General features: G+C 40.6%; 1 protein-coding gene across 2 annotated transcripts in view; it reads left to right on the forward strand.

Moving 5' to 3' along the window:
* The window catches only part of DPP6 (dipeptidyl peptidase like 6), a 422788-nt gene that overhangs the window by 275947 nt on the left and 123512 nt on the right, over positions 1–23329 (forward strand). For both annotated transcript variants that reach the window (XM_037385816.1, XM_037385817.1), the window contains exon 6: positions 19828–19880. In XM_037385816.1, coding sequence (XP_037241713.1) covers positions 19828–19880 — 53 coding nt within the window. The remainder of the gene's footprint in view (positions 1–19827; positions 19881–23329) is intronic.

The raw sequence follows: 23329 nt of genomic DNA on the forward strand, positions 1-23329 counted from the left end.
TTCTATGCCGGTAAGATATTTAAAATTAATTGCTTCCTATGAAACAAAGAAAACCCCTCACTTAGGTATTCTGAGAGCGTGTCATACTGCCATCTAGTAGAGAAGGGAGGTAGAAAGTACACCGTAGAGGAAACACTGCCATTGCCAAGATTTTATGGTCTTTGCGAGGGGGATTGTAAGGACATGTCTTTGCTACAAGGATTTCTATTCCTCTTCTGTGATTTTTTTTTTTTCATGGTGCCTTTTTCAGTCACACTATAAATTTCTTCCCCTGAACAAAAAGCAACTGTCAGTGTCTCCCACAACTGAAATAATACATTAATTATGGTGTCACTGTTCCCAGTGCTGCAGTTAGGGTTGAGCTATCACTTTCATTATAAATTCTTTTCTTCAGATGGTTAGGTATAAATCATTCGTAAGAAATCACTGTTGGGTTACTACTAAGTTTTAGATTATGGTGAATTTTCTACCAAACTTCAAAAAAGAAAAGTGTAATGAGTCATTTTTAAATGATGACTAAAGAATCAAACGCATGGGAAGCAGTTCTTCAACATGAATAATATTTATTTTCTTTTTAAATCCTACTGGTAGAAGACCTGAAATCATTGAAGGGTAGCTATGTTGTACTACTTGGATAAACTATAAGCCCTATATATTTTCTTTCCATAATCTAGAATTACATTGATTCCTCAAAATGAAAATAATTCATTCACTAGCAACTGTAATTCTTCTTCTGTAAAATAAATCAAGTTTCAGCTGCTAACCAGAGGAAATTTGTTGGTCCTTTAGGTGGTAGAGGTTGTGGCTCTGTTGCTCATCTGATTTCTCTGCTGTCATCTTTGGAGTTACTCCTGACTCACAGTACTATAAAAGTCAGTTGAACCATGCCTGGTGTTAGAAAAAGTTCAAATAAAACTGTATCAGAAACTTCAGGGATAATTCATAATGGCTGCTTCTTGGGAAATCATTGCTGGTGTGACTTCATTTACCCAAAGCATTTACCTAGGAGAGCTCTAGACAGAGATGCATGTGGAAGTGTGAAGTTAAATGTAAATATGGGGAAGACAGCCTCATGGCCATGGAGCAAGCAAAGCCTTTGCCTAAACCCCCTCCACCCCACCTTGTGTGCTAGGGATGTTTTATAAAATTCAATTATTTAATGGAGATTGGCCTTTGGCTGTGGCAGCCCTTTGCTGATACTGCTCAGATGCGATGTGCAAGCTGGAGGAGCCCCAAGGAGAGAGGCCTTCCTCAGTTCCTCTAAGAACGAGGAGGAAATGTCTATAACAACAAAAAGTATAATAACAAAAAAAAAAAAAATCATTCCTGAAAAGCAGCAGTAAGAAATTCACTTTTTATTCTCAACCTTATTTCACCAAAAGGACTGCACACTCCTAAGATCTGCAAGAAACCAAGTTGCAGCCTGGACTATGTTCAGCCTGCAGAGGAATGCTTGATGTAGGCAGTGGAGGAGGAGGAGGAGGATGGGGATGGAAAGGGGTGGGCTGGACCTGCTTCTTCTGCATCCTCCTCCCTCCATTTCAGCGCTTGCAGATCTGTGGGTTTGAGGTACAAGCAAAACACGGAGTGTGTGGTGCTTAAGGCACCTGGCTGGAGGAGAAAGAGCAGCACACAGCCAGGTAGTCCCTTCCTCACACCATGTCCTCTTCCAGAAAGGAAAACCCAAGGTGGCAAGCTGGAAACATGACCTTTGGGAAGATTTTGGGATGTGAAATACATTCAGTATATATATTTATTTAATATGAAGAGAGCATTGCAAATTGTTCACGTATTCATATAGGGGTTTATGATAGCAAGAGTTCCTGAAAGTTTTCTGAAACAAAACCAAACCAAACCAAACAAAATTAACCCCCCTTCTTTTTCCTTTAAGATCCATGCTTGTGAAGGGTACAAAGATATTTTTTTTTAAGAAGCATACTAACAGAGGGATGGTGAGATTCACTCTTTGATGTTGCATCCTTAAGCCATGCTGGGTGGCTCTTTGTGCATTACAGTTGCAATAATCCTTAAATTACTTATTCGGCTTTCTTCTCACTTGGTATGCAGACTGTGGCTACAAAATTGCATGTTAGTTAGCTTTTCACATTTTCTGCATTTCAGACTCTATTCTTGGACAAAATTCAAATTATGCTGTTTTCTGCAACACAAGAAATTGATTAGCAAAGCCTTGGGCAGTTGTCCTTGTTGCAAAGTCAAAGGGAAATTTCAGGAAATGTAATGGCAAAGGACATTTGTTGGAAATTTAATTCTACAAACACTTTTAAAAAAGAAACTTCTTGAAATTATTGTGTACTTATTTCATAGGTGTCAGAAAGTGTTGCTTTCATTTTTGCCATTTGAAAGTGTGATGTGGTGCCTTTTAATTTTTTGTGAGTATAGATGATTTCATCATTTTTTCACACAATACATTTATGCTGCATTTACATATGTGTATAATATCTTCATATACATAATATGAGTTACTCATTTTATAGTTTATGTATAGTTTATAGCTATATTTTATATAGCTGAATTCTAATATCAAATGGGTTCAGCCTCTATTTTTAATAACAGCTAGGAATAAACATCAAATCAGAAGAGCATAATATGTTGCTGAAAATTTCAATGAAGTGAAATGTTTTTTAAGAAAATGCTACAAAGTCATCCCCTGCCACTAACAGTTCCTTCTAAGAATTTTCTATTTATTTGCACAGGAGCATCTCTGCTCAGTGTTGGTCTGGGTAATGGCACTGACACCCACATTTGAACAACACAGCCCTGAACTGGCAGACACCTATTTTGCAAAGATATTGAGGCAACTAATGTGTGTTTTCCTGTTGTATCTCTTCATCGTCTTAGAGGATGATGAATTAAAGTGTGTTCCCAAAAATATATTTCTCCCAGGAAGCTTGGCACGCAGTTGCGAGACTGGTGTGGGTACAGTGTGGCTGGTTGGGCTGTCAGGTTTCATTCTAAATGCTTTTTTGCAGTGCTTGTATTTACAGAAGCTTAATCTTTCAGGCAGCAATATTCTGGGTAAGCCTTGTGCTAATAGGGAGCTTTTCTAACCTTGAACACAGAAGATTTGGTCTTTTTCTGGAAAGGTCATAGGGAAGGCAGTTGGCTGCTTTGTCAGTAAAATACTCTTGCAATGTTTCTGTTGTTTGTGTGTTTTTGGTTTCTTTACACTAAAACAAGGTCCAACCTCAGGCTGAATTCACAAGGTGAAGTTTTGGGCAAACATTGGGGAATAAATACACCCGTAGAGAAACAATGGTTTCAAATCATCCTTCACCAGAAGAAGTGTGTGGGGCTCCAGCTATAGAGCTCAGTAACCCCAAAACACATAAGCAAATCAAGGTTTAGCCACAGCATCTCAGCAGAAAGGGTGCAGAGGGTCAAGGCTGCCTGGTGGTGTCAGGTCAAGGTCACTCCTGCCCAGCACATGGCTCCCCCAGCACTGCTGCCTGAGCTCCGCACTCCCTGCCTGCCTCCCAGGGAGACAGCAGAGGTCTCGGTGGTGTTGGGGCTGGGATCACGCTTGTGGGTCTCCGTGGCCTCCATGAGAGATTTCCTAAGTAGCCCAGTGACAAACCACCTCTTCAATTCCGCGACTGGGAGAGCGATGGTGTAGGAATAGTGATGAGTAGCCAGGCACACGGCGTTGCAGCCCTCCGCGGTAGTCAGTTACCAGTGGGGTTTGTGTAACCGCGATAAAAGAAATAGAGGAAAGAAAATGAGAAGAAAAGTGATTTTCTTGAGTGACATGGTAAGACATTAAGTAGAGAATATTTAATTGCCTTTATTATGAATAGCTGTCTTTGTAATGCAAGAGAGGAAATAAAGTGGCCGAGGTTCTTCTTAAAGCTATTTGTTCTTCATTTCCAATTTACCAGTCCGTTACTGTGTTTGAGCTAGTTAAGAGCAATTACACACAGGAAATCCTGGCTGATTAATATGGACCAAACTGCTAAGTCTTCTGAACAACAATTAGGGCTTAGAGACTTTTATAGCTGATACAACAGACGCTATTACCTATTTTGCAGTTAAAGGAATGCATTTTTATAATGCTGAAAGCTGCAAAGAATTAATCATCGTTGTAATTAGAACAGGCCTGACTATTTTTTTTTTTCAGTAGTTATGTGGTGACTTTAGTATTTCTTTTCTCCCTGCCTGTTGCCATAGACCTCATGGGAGTGGTGGGACCAAAGAGAGCTCAGAAACCCCTGGTCCAAAGCCTGGACTTCGTATTTAGAGCATGAATGAAGTAAAAAAGCATTATTTAGGAAAAGCAGCATATTAGTATTGTTGTTATTACTATTTTTTACTATTTGTCCCAAGTCTGGTTGTTATGTGGAATGAACAGGTTTGGTGCTTACAGCTCCAATTACAATCTCAATCTGCTTTAATTAGTTGTGTAAAAATTAAAATAATATAAAGCTTGTTATTTCCCAAACAGTAATGGGTATAAATATTAATGAGTCCTCACAGCATCCTTTTGAGTTAGGTGAGAACTATTATTATGATAAATATACCTCTGAAAATTAGACACTGTCATAACTATCATCAGTAACACTGCTAATATTATAGCTATGATATTTATTACTTAATTTAAATGGATTTACCAGTGCTACAAATAGGTTTGCATAAACCTGTTTTCTATCTGTGGCAATAAATATATTTCAAATTTACTTTTTTCATACCCACCCAATGTTGTTTTCAGGAACAATTGAAATGATATAGTGATTGCACTATGTAAATTGAGCACAGTTAGAACATTTGTACCATGAAATAATGCTACCTGGTTTCGTGATTTGTTCAATTTTTGGTGTTTGTTGTAAACCTGTAGAATTTTTGAGTGGAGCATTTTGAGGGAAAAAGCTTATATTTATAGTTTTCATATCCTTTTGTTTATTTGGATGTAGTTTTGAATCTTTGTTGCTCATAAACCAGAAGGACTCTTCTATTGTAAAGCTGCACAATAGAAGGACAGCGTTGGCATTTATCAAAGGCTAGGAGCTAAACCTTTTCCCCCAACATTTTCAAGCCTAAAGCAGTGTAACTTTGTTTGCTTATGAGAATTAGTTGCCTGTTATTAGGATAAATAACTGTAGTTTCACTTCCTACATAAAAAAAAAGGAAAAAAAATCAGTCCTGATAATGTGAAGTTTTCCTGATATTACATCTGTGCATGTGTTTATCTTCAAGCAAAATATCTTCTCATTTCTGGGTTCACCAGAGGACTGTAGTCATTCACTGCTGCTGGGATGAGCAGAAGTCAAGTTATTAATGAATTAGTGCAATCACATAGACCAGCCACTCATCAGATCTGATGATTTGCTAAATCTCGGGTCTTTTTCATGAAAACAACATCTTCAATTGATTCCCATAGAATAAATATTATTAATAGCACTCAGCTAATATTTAATATTTCAGTGAAATGCTCAAAACTTCTGAAAATTACAGCGTTTTTATGAGCATACCTGTGTGGGGCTTTAGCGAGGTGATTCTGGAGCTCCAGGGCTGAAAGTGGGGACCACCTTTTGTCTCCTTCTTCTGCCATATTCTTGCATCCTGCTTTGAGTCATATTATTTCAACAGCCAAGATCAGTAAATATCCTTGTTCAATAATGTGCTTTTTATCTGTTTGTAGTAATAAGGAGATCAGAAGTGGTCCGGCTACATTTACATAATAAAAGCTAAAGCTTGTGTGTCCAGAAGTGTCATATTAGCAAGGAAGTTTTGAGAACATAGGAGAGGTTAATTTTTCTGGGAGATAGTTTACTTTGGACTTGAAGCTGAGGCAGCAGCTATTATTTGACAGAATTTAGAGCAAGTAATTTATTTTAAAAGGAGAGTGTTGTGGGTTGTTTTTTGTTGTTTTGGGGGTTTTTTTAATTATGAATCTGGTCTACTTAAAATACCCATTATGAAAGACTGCCTATCTTTTCTAATCTCTAAGCCCACCACAAATAAATTCCCTAATCTGCTATTTTCAGTGCGAGCAACACTGAACGGCAACGAGATAGACAAAAGAGGATTTTGAAAGGCATCAGAGAAGGTTGATTCAAAAACATTTCTCTGCTTCCATTTGCTTTTCTGTTGGACCTGGAGGTGTGCAGCTCACCCAGGACACCAGCACTTTGCGGTCACCTTGCATTAAATAAACTAAAGCTGCTAATAAATGAAGTCTGGGCAACGGGGAGGTTTTCCTACCGATGAATCTCAGTTCAGGCAGAAGTAGCAATATCTCTGTCAGACATACCAACATGCCGAGTTTTTCTGTTGTGTGTTGGTATCAGTAATTGGTTCCGCCTAATTAATATTTGATATCTGCAGTGGCACAGAGAGAGAGGGAATTTTGCCACACAACTCTAGAGGGATTTATTGGTTTTCAAAACTCTATTACAGCATTGTGCAAACACTGTCTTCTCAGGTGTCCTCAGTTGTACCTTCAGCAGCAGAGCCCTTTGGATGCCAATTTTTTTCCCGCTGCACATGCTTGCAAAATTAAAAATTCTTGCTATGGGAGGGTGAATAGCCATTTTAATCGAGTAAACATGTTATCAGGTGATGGGAATATTTGTTCTTACTGCTCAGCAGTCATCGGTCTGTCCGATTTCTGTCACGTTGTGTGTTTAGAATAGAAATTTTTGGACACAGACACAGGACAGTAGGGCAATAATTAGTGACAGGTTTAATCCTAGAGCTCCCTTTTGAAGGAGAAACTACAGAAACTAATCTGTCATGGTTTAGCCAAAACCAGGACAATTTCATATTGGTAACTTTCAGGACAAATTTGGGACTAACAAGGGGCAGGGGGGGGAGCAGGTGTAGTTGGGAAGAGGTCAGACCTGTTCTTTATTTTATTTGTGTTGGAGGAGCATCATGGTTCATTTCAAATCCCTACAAAGCTCCAGCAGAAAATGTGTTCCTTTATGTAGCCTGAATGTGGGGTTTTTTTGCTCTTAGCAGCAATCCTGATCTGGCACAGCTCAGTTTAATTACAGAAACATTTCCAGCTTAAACAAGGAGTTAAGAGTGGGGTTAGGCACTCAGTGCACAAACTGCAGGGCCATTTCGGTAGTTAAGTTCCTTGGGCCATGGGACAGGGGATTCTTATTTAAAATTAAGGGTCTGTAACTCTGGGTGGATGCAGAGACAAAAAACTTGGAGTGAAATGACATCTCCCATATCTTTTTCTTTATTTTCCATTCGTAATACAGGAGAAATGAGGCACTGAATCTCAGCAGAGTAGTGGGTAGGTGCAGGCTTCCTGTGTTTATTGTCCGTGGAAAAAGGTGTTTGCACCCCTTAAATGCAAGGAATGGGTCCCCAGCCCAGCATCCCATCCCCCACAGGTACTCTAGGAATGGGATCATCTCAGTGTTGAAGGAACTGGTGGGGACCCTGCATTTATCGTGAGTAGCCACCGTGGTTGCTTGTGGGCTGCAGCTTCTTCCTGGAGCAAACAATAAAACCATATTGGGATCCCAGGTTTTTAGCTCTGTTGCTCCCCATTATTAGGGAATATTTTCAGCAGGAAGTGGGTGCATATGAAATGATGATCTAGATAAATTCTTAAAACACAATATGATGTGTTTGCATGAGCTGAGAGGCAAAGCTCTGCCCAGCAGGTCTTCCTGCGGTCCTCATTCCCTACAGTCCAGTTTTGCTAATGCATGCTCCCTCTATAGCAATGGTTTCAGTAAAACTGCATCAGATCTCGATTTCTCACTGAGTCTCCATTCTGGCAGTGTCATTTAGTGTGATTATTGCAACAAAATACTAACTGCATGAAATGGAGTGCATTAAAAACTGAATATGCTGACTTCAGCTGTTGTGCCACCTCTGAGCTTTAACTAGTTTCTATTAAAAACAAAGGATTAAACTCTTGCTGTTCTAATAATGTAGATAAATGGAGTTAGGGCTCAACTTTAAGCCTCCTGATTTGAGCTGGTAGACTTCAGCACAAATTGCACAGACATGACTGAGTGCAAAATAATATTTCAGACTAAGTTGGACAGCCTTGCTCACGTAGCAGAGGCCAACAAACAGTATCTTCTATTTATTCACAGGCACAGATATACATCAATAAACTGAAAAGCAAATCCACAGTTCCAGGGAAGACTACAGTAATATCAGAAGTCAGAAATAATTAGCCTGTCATGCAAGAGTACATAGGTATATTATGTATCAGTATCAGCCATCAGCAGTCTTCCTCTGTAAATATTTTCTTTAGCAAATGAGATTTTCATCACACAGAGAAGGGAAAATAAAAACACTCAAGGCAAAACACTATGGTACAGAAATAACCAATTTTTCTTTGCTTGGATAAGATTAGATTTTTCATTCTACTTCCTTTTCTGAGTGTATAGGTGAGCTAACTTGAAGAGACAGACTGGCAGAGATTAATGATCCAACAAAATTCACAAAACATCTTAAAAATAATCTGCAATTTATATTTGAATAAAACATAGGTAAGGTAATTGTACAAGGGCTCCTAGATAGTCAAAATCAGATAGACAGCAGTAAAATTATTGCAGTTTTCTTTCTTGCACTCGTATGGGAATCCATCTTAGTGAAACACAGGGGAACATTCTTTGCTTTAAGAGGAATGAAATAAATGTAGCTATATGAAAACTACTGGAACAACATAGAACTTAATAAAGAACTAGGTTCCTTGCAATGTACAGAGGCTTCAAAATTACATTACAGGTGAGTTCCTGGTTTTAGCAAATTTTGCTTCCTAAGTTTTTAGGGACAATAAAAATCCCACTTTGTTTTGGACTATGATAAGTATAGATAGTTATTTAAAAATGCTATGGAAAAAGATATTAAAAATAGGATGCAAAATGGGAAAACAACAGTAATTTAAAAGGCATTAGAAAGCAAACTAAGCAATAATTTAATTCTGGTGTTTGTGCAGAAATATAGGAAGCAGCCCCAGCCTGCAGGAGTTTATTTTCTAATTCTTCCGATTTCCCGTCTCTTTATTTTTTTTTAATCACTGAAGTAGGGGGGTCGGGAAATATATTTAGTGCCCTCTTCTGGAAAACCAGCTCTTACTGTGCAGGGCACCCCAATGAAATTCCTGTACTGAGAAATACTGATCTTCTGATGAAAAGATTCTCCACTTTAGCTGAGTTACATGGCTAAATCCAAGGAGCATGCGGCTCTGTGTTTACCCTGAACAAGTGCCTTTTATCTCTTTAACTGCCTGCAGAGCTGTCTTTTATCAGGGCTATGTTAAAACCAGTAATTAACATTCCTCCTTGGGCAGCTAATGACCCAGATTTGAAAATGGAATCTTCTATTCTCTTTTCTTCTATTCTCTGCTCAAAACAAGCTCTTTCTTCAAAAGGGACACAAATCATAGGGCTTTAGTCAGGTCTTTAAAAGCATGAGTCCCCAGACTTTTACGTGCAAGAGTGGAAGAGTACCCGTGCAGTGATGCTGTTGACGGTGGTGCTGTGAAGGGTTGTGCAGCAGGCAGGGAGCAAGGGATGCTCTGTGCTTCCTCCTGTCCTCTTTGCTTTGCTCCCCCCACTTTCTGAAGGGATGCCCATCATCACCACAGTCCATTTAGCCCCTGGAAGATGTCCACAGTATCACAAAGATGACACACAAAATGTCCCACTGTCTTGCGTGATTTCAGTTTATTTTTCCTTATGTCAGAAAATAGCAATGTCGCCTCCAGTGAGTTAGTTCCACGTGTACATCGAGACACAGCTCAGAGTCTTCTGACCTCATATGGAACTGGAAAATGAGTCTTTCACTGAACAGAGAGAGGATTTTGGACCAAGGTTCCTGGCATGTATCTGAATACTTTCATTCTTCTTTCACATCCACTCCAGTGCTCTTACTACTTTCCAATGCTTTTTGAAGGTCTCATCTTTCTTGTCTTGGATTCCTTTCTTTGAGACTTCTAAGGGTGCCCTAAGCCTATGACCGTCATAAAAGATTTCAATGACAGTACTAACATCTTTGTAATATTATCCTTCTCAATTGCTATAGTAGAAAAAGGATTTTTTATATGCTAAGAGTAAATTTTAATAGAAAGAACATATGCTGTGGTTCTGTAGTTGCTAATTTCTGCCACTAAAGTGAGTTATTTAAAAGTGAATAAATTAATTAGATACACTAAGCATTTAGCCCATTTTCATGGCTTGGTTCTCACGTAATTGCTACAAAGCTGCACCATTTGCATTGTAAGTGTCACAAAAAAGAGTTTTTTAGAATCTTTCCACATTCAGTCTGCTCAGCTCAAGAAATGTTTCATTTAAAGAAGGCATTATCTAATGTTTCATTAAAAGCATTGATTTTTAACCATGGATTTCTCATGCTGTCCTTGAGCCCTCACACCTGCAACTCCAAACTCAACAAAGGTGAGTGTCAGTCAACGTGTATGTACCTTGTGTACAACAGAAGGTGAGTGTACCTGTGACCAACATAAACTCATCTGCATCAGCTACCCTGGGCTGCCTTTATAATTACTGTACTCCAGGGTGGAAATCTAAGTCATCAAAGACTGGTCAGAGGAATCGTACCCTAAACAGCCTTTTGGCATCATTGTCTGGGAAGAAGGTGTTACTACATGAGGTTGTAGGTGCAAGAAGAGTAAATGCTTGTGAAGAACAACTGGAGAGGTCAATGACAAGGACATCCCTCAAGGCAGACAGCTGCAAAGAGAGTGGCTCCAAACTGCAAACTGCAAGAGCCTGGGAAAGTTTGGGGAAGGATGACCATAAATAAGATAACTCTAGTCTTCATTCTGAAGAGGATAGTGAACTGGGTGGACTTTGGGTCTGACCCAATACTGATATTATTATGACCACAGATATTGCAGGAGAATCACGGTTGTATGTTTTGAGTGTGATTGTATGGATTTGAAGGGCTTCTGTTTCCTGGGTTTGGAATAATCGTTGTCTTCTTCTAAAACTTTTATTCAGCCCTAGGCTACTTCTGTACTCTTATTCTTATTATGTAGTAATATTGTTTGCTTATCTTTTACTTCTTTCCCTTAGATACATTGTTTGGTATGTTAGAATCACAACATTAATTGTATGCTAGATAATTTAATTCTCATTTCCACATTACTGAAGAGTACTATAAAACAGGCAAGTGCAGTGCTTGGAGAATCTCCATCCAGTCTTACACTATGCCTGCTGCAGAGTGGGAGAGGAACCTAGGGATTTATACCACGTGATGAGAATACTGATAAAAGTTAAAAAAAAACCAAGATTAACATCAAAACAAGCTCATTATTCATAACCCTCACTCATAATTCTTAGTAACACAGTTGCAGATTCTTCCCAATAACCTGAGCAACAAGTGCACAAAGGGTGGTGCAAAAATCTGACTGTTTTGTAGCTGCCTTTTTATTTACCAGGTAAAAATGGAGCCGTTGTCCTTTAAGCCATGGCTGCAAGTGCCTGCTGGTGCTGCCGGTGCCAGCGGAGCGCTGTGAGGGACAGGTGGCTCTGGAGCAAAAGGAGGCTTTTGTAATTGCTTGGCAGGGCAGAGCTGTATTAGAGTGCAGCAGCAGTTGGCAGATTGGATTAACGCTCTCCTAGGGGTGAGATCTGGCACACGAGCTGTGTGTTAATACCTGTAGCCTAAGTTGGTTCTGGAGCTGCATTTGTAACAAAAAGAGCATCCAGTTTACCTCCACCATGTCACAAAGTCATAAATCCTAAAGCCAGCCTTGAAATTCCCTTTCGGCATTGTCAGCAGGATAAAGCTTTCAAAAGTGTAATTTGGCAACATATCTTTTAATAAAGAATTATTATCATGAAACAACTGAGATAGATGATCAGTTTGTGGAACATGAAGTAACAGCATTATCTCACAACACTGCAGTCTGTCTATTACTCTGGTGAATGTTGCCATCACACCTTATTTATGGTTATTTTGCAAACTAGAGACACCATGATTTGCAAAGGAGTAACTCCTTGGCTTTTCTTGTTCAGAGACCTTTGGTTTGGTGGTGGCTGGAAAATCAGCTTCTAATCCCAGCACCCTCCCTGTGTGTCTGTGGGAGAGATTTACATATTAACCGTGCGCGTTGCCTGCAGCACATGACCCGATTACGATTGGCTTGAGCTTGAGTCACAAATGCTTCTAAAATGCAAGTCCCTGTGACATCAGTGTGCTGTCCCTTCCTGATGTCACATTGATGTGAAATTGTTGCTCCAAGGAAGCTTCTCTGGTGTGGGTGACAGGGCATTCACAGCACTGCGTGACTGGAGAGCTGTTCTGGTTGTCCTCTACGCACCAAGGACAAGCTTATGGAGAAAGGCTCCTTCAGGCTTGTATTGCAATGATTTAATTTTCAGTCTGAGACATTAAATTGTTAACAGATTTGAAAAACAGAGCCATGCAAAGGCTCTTCCTGATGATCCATTGTCTCTTGTTCTTCCACTTTCCATCCCAGTATTAAGCATTTCTTCCAAATAGATTGCTAAAATTTCTTCTTGGTTCTGGAGATATCCAACTGCTGATCTTTGATTTTCTACAACATTGTGGAGCAGCTCCACATGCCCACTGGTGTGACTGAGATAAGGTGCTGACCTGTTGGGTCTCTCTGAGACATTGACCTCTCAGTGTTGGCTGTGTCATTTCACCCAGGCACCGTTACACTGCTGGGTTGGGATCCTCCCCTCCTCTTTCTAAGAAAAATAGTTTCCTCCCAGAACTCAACTGTAATACCTGCATTCCTGAGATATCTTGCTCCTTTTGCCCAAACGTGAATCTAAATTAGTTCCTTTGGAACACAGAGACAATTATAGCAAAGGCAACCAGTCGCTAAATGCTCCGTATGCCAACTGACCCAGAGACCCTTTCTTCTTATCACCTTTCCAGCTCAAACCTATTTATTTCCCCCATCTCTGCCCTTTCCTGAGCTCCCCAGACCACCCTGGAGGGGCACAGCTCTCTTGGTGTGCATTTTCTGTAGCTGTGACTGCATTGCACATGTGGCTGATCAGCTCAATACAGTGTAGTGGGAAAGGGCATCCCAAATCAGGTGTTTGGTAACAGCTGTGGGTTATTTGGCTGCCAGCTGAACCAATGCACAGGAAATGCTCGTTGATAGCATTTCATTATGGTTTTCCTCATTTATCTGAGGCACAAAGAGAAATGGGCAGTGTTCCTTGGAGGGTTGTAGAAGCAGGTTGGCACATGGTGTGAGACTGTATTAGAGGTACATTACTTGAGAAGTGATAAAGTATAAAAGGATAATTCAATGTAGAATTAAAAGAGAATTTGCTGTCTCAGAAGAAAACAAAACAGGTCAGTATCACAATGAATTTGAAAGGTGAGAATGTTGAAGAGACCTCAAATTATATGCCTTTATTGATTTGTTTAGATCTCACAAGCAATCGAGCTTCACTGAGTGTAGGGTACAAAATACCGGTATGGATTTTGGTGTGGTGGTTGGTTTTTTTATTATTACAGTGACACAAAAGGAATAGATAGCATGTGGGTTTTGAGAGAATCTAATTCCGGGCGGGTTACTATGGAGTGCCTATTAGCAATAAAAAGGTGGTAATACATTGCTGAAGCGGTTGGGCTGAGGAGAATACTGCTACTGGTCTATCTCCACTGATAGGAAAATGAAAAGACTGTTACCTACCTTCCCACAAACTGTGCCTCAGCCAGAGGTAACCCCTTGTCCTCTAAATCATGAAAACATGAGAGAATGAGGGATCAGAAATTAAGCATTACCAAGAAGTTGGTGGTTAGTTACTGGAATGGATTTTTCATCCCTTTTGAGGGCCAGTTCAACACATAATGGGAAAAAGAGGATTTCTTCCTAACGGAACAGAAGGGTTCAAGTTACTCATCAGTTTTCAGGTTACACAGCCCCAGAAAAACCAATGGTATCACAAAGAATTTTGATGAAGGTAAATGATGTTGGCATAAGTGGAAACTTAGTCTTTGATGTCAACTTTCTTCAAAAATACAGAAAATTCTGCAAACAGGTACAGTGACCTGCTTTAATTCTCCACATAATACCATAAAGAAGTACAGGAGTGAGGTATTTTTAGTCAGACAATTATCTTTTTTTCTCTACTGGAAGATCTGTGCGAATGGCATAATTAACCTGTAAAGATAACACAACATTTGCTTGTTGGTGACTGGCCAATAGCAGAATCAGTGTGGCAGTGTGGTAGTGACTTGTGTCATCCTTTTCTGTGCAAGGTATGTGCACGCAGTAGAAAGAAACACAACTTCTGGCTAACGTTTCCTTGTGGCTTTCCTTATGAACCTGTTTTTCCCTCCCTTTCATGCCTTCGTTAGATAACGGGGTACCAAATACGTGAACTGTTTGCCAATGCAGAGCAGCAGCCTTCCTACATTCTACTTTAATCTCTTCTCCCTCTTAATTTGTCAACTTCAGAGCCTGGTTAAATATCACAGATATTAAAGGCCAAATGGCAAATCATCTTTCACCTGCATATTTTGCATCACAGCATGAGTTACTGTTTAGGGGTGCCAGGACCGTTTTGAAAGGTGGAGTATGTAATTATGGCGAATGTTTGGGATTATTCAATTGGTTTGACATTCACATGTGCATTTGGGAATTTGGCTGCTCATAGCACAAGTAGGAAAATGGGCTATATAATCCACTTGCATCAAATATCTTTTTAGAGACTATTCATGGGAAACCCTTTTAGTGGATCTGGCAGTTCCTGTTCCACTGGCCACTTGTGCTGTATTTTTACTGTCTTACTGTAGAGTATAAAATGGAATAGATTATGAAGATAATTTGGGTCTGTTAGCAATCCTGAGGGGATCTATTATTTGCAGGTATTCATTATTGTTACAGAATTAAAAGTGATTCCTTTTACCCAGCTAACTACTAAGTGCTTTATGATTAATTACATTAAAACATATTCTTGCTGTTTTCAGACTTTAGCCAACCATTGTATAGTTTTATTTCCGATGACTATTTAGCGTGTTCATTTTTATTTGGGGTTACCTGGATGACTTTTTGGATGAAATGTAGTTCCTGAAAAAAAGAAAGACACTAAATATTAGAAATTTTGTACTAAGCCTTGCAAACTGCTTTATAACGCAGCTTGCACTTCTACTCTGCCCTGTGGCGGTTTCAAACTTCAAGTTTTATGGAGGTTTTGTGAGTTTTCTAGATGATTCATTAATGTAAATAACACTCCTGCTTGAAGGACCAGGTGGCAGTATGGAGTAATTTAGAAAATGGATGCAAAAGATGTTTTATTCCTGCATTTATCAAGTAAGTAATAATCATGAGATCATGGCAGCCAGTCCACCTGGTTTTTAATCTCAGCTCTGCAAACTGTTTGAAATGCTGAGTGGCAAGACCCTAAATTAGCTGATTTGATAGAACAGCCTGTTGAAAGATGAGAGGATTGGGCTGATCTGGGGAGTCCTCTTCTAAGGGTTTTTTTCCCTCCTTCTTTGCTTGTAAACCTCCTTGGAAGAAAGTCTGCATGTGCCTCTTGTTTGTATGAGCATAGAAGAAAGCCTTTTGATGCCAATTACTGCCGGTGCTAGCACGGTATCAGCCCACAAAGTGTGACAGGAATAGGCACAGAAAGTGGAAGTGTAAACTAAACTCTTCTTTTTTTTTTCTGATGCTAGTGATAAATCCTCAGCAGGTAGCGTAATCTTTCATACCAGCAAAAATAGGCTGAAAACACATTTCACAATCGCCTTCTAAAAATTCCCTAATTGCAATCTAAATCTTTTCCTAATCCTTTGTGAGTGGCACAAGTGCTGCCAAATTGAAAAAAATGGTGGCAATGTAAGCCTTCTAACAAGAAGTTAATGAAGGTGAAGGCTCTGTGTGTCCACTTTACGTCTGTGTGACAAACCAGGTGAGATGGAGGGAGGTAACCAGGATCCTGCCTGTCTTTTTGGACTTATATCGAGTATTTGTGCACTTACTTTGGGGCGAGAACAGGAGCTATGGATTCTAATTTAAAGTATATGAGTAGCCATAAGGAATAAATGAGTCCAAATCCATTCTATACCTAAATAACATGTATTTCCTATTGAAGTAAGCCCTGCTGGACTAGGACCTCTCTCCTTGGAGATGAAGCAGGTGCTTTCAAGAAGGCGTTACTCCACCATTCACACCATACTTTGCCCAGCAGTGATGTAGCACAGAAATTGCTTCTTCCATTTTGTTTCTGTAGCTTGTAGGAACCACAATTTACTTGTTATTTTGGAATCTGGTGGTGGGGAAGAGGTGGATGCTCTTCTCTGCTGCTATAAATGCTGCAGCGTTTACATTCCTGTTGTCACCTGGCCAGGTCCAGGTTTCTTTTGTTGATTATACAAAATGAGGTCAGTGGCCTCAGAAAAAAGTGTTGTCATATATAATTAGTCCTGCACTTTTCTGAATTTTAGAGAGATAATTGCCTTTCCAAGACAAGTGGAAACAGATAGATCAGTCTCTTAGACTCTTGGTGATTTCATTGTAAACACACACATGTTGCAGAATGTAATGCAGATTGAAAGTAAGCAAGATCTGTGCTGTGACCTGGGATGAGAAGCCCAGTGGGAGCATGTTTCTGGCACAGTGGTTTTAGTATAATGACTTTTACAACATTGGTCGCAGCTGGCATGGGAGCTTTTGTAACCCGATTTTGGTAACACCTAGAACCCTTCAGAGCAGTCTCAAACCTGTTCTAACTTATGTTGGCGTGATGACTTGGCACAGAGGGTCTACAGAGCAAAATGTTTGCCAAAAACTCTGCTACCTTCAAATATGCCTCTCTACTGAGAGGAGCTGTGTGCTTCTGGGATCCAGCCAAAATCAGGGCTAAGAGCATCAGATCAGTGCAATGGCTTTTACTGCACCCCTTGGGTAGAAGGGAAGCAGAGGGAGTTAATACCATTATTTTTGTAGGCTAAGCCTCAGGAACAGTGAGGTTAAATGAAATGAATACTAACTTTTAAGCACTGTCCAGTTTCTGAGGCTTAGCTTTAGAATTCAGAAAAATGCTTATCTCTTTCCTTCACTTTTCCCTGGTGTTGGGTTTTCCTGCTGGTAAGTGAATAGCCTAAGTCAGCTCGACCCCAGCAAAAAAGCCAAAAATTTAGTTCAGATATTAAGCAGACATAGTCATCCTCTTGAAAAGTTAACGTAACTTCATTCGATTTTCATATCTAAGAGGAAAGCAGCCATTTCATTTCTCAAAAAGGCATTAAGTGATGTTTTCCCTGGATTCCTGTCTGCTAAGGAAGATTGTTCACAGTGTGTTTTCCAAACAGGTTTGAAATAGTAGGGATGAGGACTTTTGAGCTGCATGTACTCTTGTCCTAAAGAACTATAATAAAAATAAATGTCTAATCCTGAAATCTTTGCTCATAAAAGTAGCTGTTGTTTACATGAGCAAGCCCACTGATTTTAAGGATTTATTTGAGAAAGGATTGCTCCTGTAACTGAACTCTGCCAGCTGCAAGCCTTTGAAGGCTAGATGCTGCAGGAACAGCTGATGTGAGATATTTCAGAGTCTGCCCAAAGACCCAAGAGGATGACAAATGATGTTCAGAAAATAAAGGAGTTCTTTGAAAGTCCCACAACTTACGTCTTCCCCACTCCTAAACTGTCTTGGCAAAGAAAATGTTTTACCTCAGTCTCCATTAGTGGCACTAAGACAGCTCTGAACACTCGAACTTGGCTGTGGGGACTCTGTACCACAAGCAGCGACATGAGCAGATGTCCTGCTCGAAACTTCCCTAGCCGTTTCTTTTCTCTCCAGCCTGACACATTTCCTTATTTCCCCCTGAAGTTGTCCAAGCTCATCTGGGGGGTTGGCTTCTGCCTCTGATAGCTGACAACACAGCATGGCTTGTGACCTTGAACACCAGTCCTTGCCTCAGATCACAACTGATATATCTACATCATTTTCTACATCTTACTACTGGGATATTTGAAGACAAAAGTTGCCCAGTATTTAATGGCAATATGGTATTAGGTTTTTCAGCTCTGTGGAGAAATTTAGTCTTCCAGTGCATTTTCTTTAAGGAATTTTAGCAGCCTTAGAACTTCAGCACAGCTGGAATAAAATCTAAGGCCACATGCATCAGGCAGGTTTCCAATATCAGCACTGTAAGATTCAGGAGCTCTTTGGTATGATTGGATGGAGACAAGATAATGCTAATTCATTTGACATCATCTGTAACAGGTGGATCCAAAAAAACAGCTGTAGTAAAATAAATGCTGGTTTGCAGTGAATTCAGTTGTGTTGCTGGGGCCTCCCTGATATCCATATACTACAGACTCACTGGGCTCGAGGAGTCTTTATGTATCTGAATGCCTGAAAGGAGATAAGGTTTTGGGATCTGACCTGATGATGTCCTTGTAACTAAGGGAGTGAATTGCAAGGAGAAGAAGGGGATCACGCCAGTCCAGCATCAGTCTCTTCACTTCATAGGCAGATATCCAGCGGGTTCACCTCTGTACTCTGGTGGTAGCTTTTTTTCAGGGGGTTCATGCAGTAGCGTAAGGATTTAGAGTCTGGATTCAAATTGTAAGAGAGAAGTTTTTTTTTAATAGCTACAGGATGATGTGCCTTGTGTTGATCTGCCTCTCTACTGTGTCTCCAAAAGATGTAAGCCTACTATAGATGCTACTATGCAGGCTTGCCCTTGAGAGTGACGGGTAGTAAGTCATGGTCACCTGTCTGTAATGCTAGCAATGTGCTTGGGATGGCCACTGCTGAGGCTGGCAGCACCATCCGGAACATCTCGTGGGCTCTTGACATAAGTTAAAAAATATATATATATAGCTGAGCAAAAACAGAGGTACCTAGGAAAAACAATTTGATCAGATAGACTTCATTGGTGAAGCAAATATTCAAGAAGTTTTATCCTCTGGGACAGGATGCTTTATGAGAGCCACTGGAGAGCGAGTGGCTTAAAACGTAAGTAGAAGTCAAATGAAATGACTGTTAGGAGACTTATTTATTTAGTAGCACACAGTAACAGGACAGAGTTGGAAGAGTGAGTGCCTGTATAAATGTGTATAAAGTCATTCATAGTTAGACCTTTCACACTGGTGCCCTGACTCTTGTGTTGCTCAGCATTGCTCCCCTTGGGCAACCACAGATCACTGTTAGGGGTTGCGTTGTCACTAGTAGAAAATCACCAACTCTTAAATCTCTGACCTTGACTCAGTATTATTATTATTATTTACTACTTAGAATATAAGTAATAAAGCCTCCCTTCTGAGATGACCTGCCATGCTTCCTTCCCAAGGCCCAAAGAGTGCAAATTGATATGAAGATGCAACTTAGCAGATCAAACAAACGGGAGGTCAGCTTTACACCCTAAGTCAATAAGGTTTTATTTGATGACTGACAGGGGTCTTACAACCTGCTCTGAGATCACCCAGCATCACTCCCTGTTTTATTTATGTGGGAATAAAGAAAAAAATACACATATAGCCCTGTCGTGTCTAGTTATAATGATGGAGAATGTCTCCAGCTGACCAAGGTGTCCTCATTAATGATTGTTCTATATTTAGCCCTTGCAGAGACCATGTGCCCCCAGTTTAATCAAAGACCTGGTAGTCATGGTAACGACACAGAGCATCTGGATGTATACGATTTGCCAAACACTGTAATAAAGTGCAAGATGAAAAGAACACACAACAGCATTAGGTGAATTATTGTATTGTTCTTTTCTACTACAGATTTTGAAATGTTTATAAGAGCTCCCTAGCCATAAATGCAAGATTGTTTTTGCAGAGAAAGGAGCCCTGTTAACACAGGTGACAATTACTAATCTCTTTTTTTTTGTTTTGTTTTGTTTCTTAATTTCGTTTTGCAGGTGTATCAGCATTCATATACGGCATATTATGTCCTCAGCAAAATACCTCATGGGTAAGCAATTTTTCAATGTCTTCATTTTAGAACTCAGCCATTAAGAATTCTGCAAAATAATGCATATTGTGAAAAATGGTTTCCTGTGACAATCCTTTGCAATGGTCTGGCATTCAGCTGCAGCCTCCACTGAGCTGTGTGTTTTACAAAAGATGACATAGTCTGGAAACAGAAATACTCAGCTTCCCTGGGGAGTCAGACTACATGAATTTCATATTCCAGTTTTCAAGTTTTTGGCTAGAATATAGATGTGTTGGCATCTGGCTGAGAGCTGTGGTTGGCCACCTCCCAGAGCACTGTCAGAGGATCTATCCGAGGGTGTTTAGTCCCTTAAATTTGGTCAGAATTGAGGCATTGCCCTTCAGTTTTGTGTGTCTTGGCAGATTCCCTTGATACAAATGCTCTCTCTAGCATCCCATCTGAAGGCAGATAGACCAGTAGTCTGTTCCCAGGATCCCAATGCTGCTTAGATACATGCACTCACAATTACACTGAAGCTACGAGCCTTTGGGTTTACAGTTTATCTTTTCAGAGAGTGTAAGTGCAGACAAGCAAGAGTGCCACACAGGCTTTACACAGCATTTCTAAACTTAATGAAAGCATATTGCTTTACCTAAAGCACGTAGCATGGAAGGTTATGTATCGTTGCAAGTAATAAACTTCCATCACACAATGCCTCTTCATTTAGGTCCCCCTATCCAGGAGGTCCTGATGTAGGTTCAGTATTTAACATAGGCATCATTTAGCATGAAGGGATCCTTCTTTAGCTTTGATTATTAATTGCAGTTTTTTTAGTCACCCTTTCTCAACTTCTGTGGCATTGTAGGTCACCTGCAGCTCCATCTCCATCACCCTGCAGCTCATCTCATCTGTCTTGTTTCTCTAGAGTTTATCCCACAGTTCTACCTGCTTTTCCCTTAAAAGATACCTATTGTTAAATATATATACTTTAAGGACTGGCCCAACTGGTCAGGAGTGGGATGCCACCATACCAATAAGACATGTGTAGGCATATGATGATATATGGTGTTTCAGAGTGACATTTCCATAGCACCAGTGGAAATACGTAAGTTGCACAGCAAAATTCCTCACATCATGGTCAGTAACACAAAGCTAAAAGCCAAGAAGCTGATGCCAGGTTGTGTTTTTGAAGTATCATACTGGTGATAACTGTGTGGGAATGGTATAAAGGGACAATATACTTGTGCTCTGGCCTTTCTGTAGAGCATTGCACATGACTGATTACAAACCACATAATTTCAGTATTTGCTACACTTCTTCACTAAGTTGTCACTTCTATACATTATGGCTAAACAGGCAGTAGATGCTTTGGATCCTTGGGATAGATGGCAAAACCTGCAAAGTTTAAAGAAATCTGCCTGGTTTATAGACAGGCTAGAAAAGCAGATTACTGAGAGCTTTATCCAGCTGAGTTTTGAAAACCTGCAGGGCTGGGGACTGCACAGCCTCACTGGGCAACCTGTCCCCTGACTGTCCTCATGGGGAGAAAGTTTGTCCTTATATCCAGTCTGAACCTTCCCCTTCAGTTTATACCCACTCTCTCTTACCCATAGCACTGTATTAAATGGATTACTGTGTTCTCTGACTTAGGAAAACACGGGGGCATGTCCTAAAGTCCTGTTGATTTCTGCATCCACGGGCCAGGCGCCTGCCCCTGAGAGAAGGCAGGACCCTGGCCACCCCTGGGTGCTCAGTGTTTCCTACTGCTTTTGTAGGCAGCTCCCACCATGCCTGTGTCCAGCGGCTCGGCAGCCTTCCCACTGGGCACTCCTGGGAACCTCACTGTTTACCACAGGAATGATGTTTTAAAGGCAAAAGTCTTAAAGTCAGACACTGCAACAAACACCTATGTTTTTGAGGCTATGTCCTTTTTCCAGTCAGGTGTCTTTGGTACAGTAACAAGGGGTTTTAGCAATAGAGAAGTACAGATTCAATGGCAAGATAGAAACACATCACTCAGCATTTTTTTCCTTGTAAAAACTTCAGTGACATTCAGATGTTCCTCAAGGACAAGCACACTTGTACATACACGCACATGCAAAAAACCCTACAGAAAGAAACAAAAAAACCAAAACCAAAAATCCTCCATCCCACCCCCAAACAACAACAAAAAGCTGAAATAACTTTCTTTGGCTTCTACTTAGCAACAGAGACATAATACTTTGTACAAAAACATCTGTACTAGGCACATACATGTTTTAAAATCTGTGAGCCCTGGAGCTTGTGCAGCCTGCTTCCCTACAGCTTGTATCTGGTGATTGACTCACCACAAAAAATCATGAGCTCAAGGTTAAGTTGTTTCCATGTACAGTTAGAACATGGGAATCAGGACATTTCTCACTATCATCCATGTCAAAGCTCTGGTCTCCCAGTGTGATGTGCTCCAGACTTCTTCGGTCTTTCCTTCCCTGCCTCAATCTGGTCTTTGGTTTTGCACACACACACACATACTCGAATATACTGGCTTTATTTAATTTTTCAAAACTTCTCTCTGGCAATATATCCGAAATTAGCTTGTGGGCTGAAAGGGTGTAGAAAACCAGGATGAACACTCAGCGTGAGCACATAAGCTTTGTATCTGCAGTAATCCTGGCTAAGAGCAAAAGCACTTGACTGACAGCACAGTTCTATTCCAGACAAAACAAAGGTGGAAAAAATAGAAGTATCACACATAGTAGGCATTAGAAATGCTAAAAAATAACAATATAGTGGTCCAGGAAGTTTGCTACTACTAATTCATCATCCTTTTTCATCCCTGACAACCAGCTTCTTGCTCCCCGTAGCTTCAACTATATTGCACGTTCAGCTGTGTTTCTCTTTGCTCTCCATGTTTGGTTTGGTGCAGGCAGCTGGGGGGCTGGATGTGTCAGAGAAGTACCCAGTATAAGGGCAAGATTTGGAAAGTGAGGGGGTGCCAGAAGGCACACAGGTGTGTCTGGCATTGGTGTCCCCGCAGTGTGAAATAGTGATGGATCAGGCAACCAGTGGCAGGAGGAGGGCTGGAAGGATTGCTATGTGTCCTGTTGGTACAGGTATGGTTTACACAGTGGTTTGGGCTGTAGGTACTTATATGTAAGGGCCCTTTCTGAGAAAAGGCTTCGTTCCTTGTCTGGGTGCCAGGCTGCAGAGTGATTGTGCCTTAAAGTGTAGTGAGGAAGCAACTCACACTAAATCTGGCTCTCTGAGCTCACCTGCAGGTCAGGCCTGTGCACACCTGTCTGCAATGAGGGGCTGCCCAAAGCCTCCCAGCGAGGGGCAAGCCCACCACCTCCCCCAGCTTAAGTACCGGGGAAGAAGAGGCCTCCTCAGGTGAGCATGGAGGGACTAAACAGCTTGGTGGAGTGTGAGCTGGCTGCAAAGGTGCTTTGCTACACCTGGGTGTATTCCAGGGCAGAACCTGGGTGGGTAAGTGGTTGTATATAACCAGC

The sequence above is a fragment of the Falco rusticolus genome, chromosome 4 (assembly GCF_015220075.1).
Source record: "Falco rusticolus isolate bFalRus1 chromosome 4, bFalRus1.pri, whole genome shotgun sequence".
NCBI classification, from domain to species: Eukaryota; Metazoa; Chordata; class Aves; order Falconiformes; family Falconidae; genus Falco; species Falco rusticolus.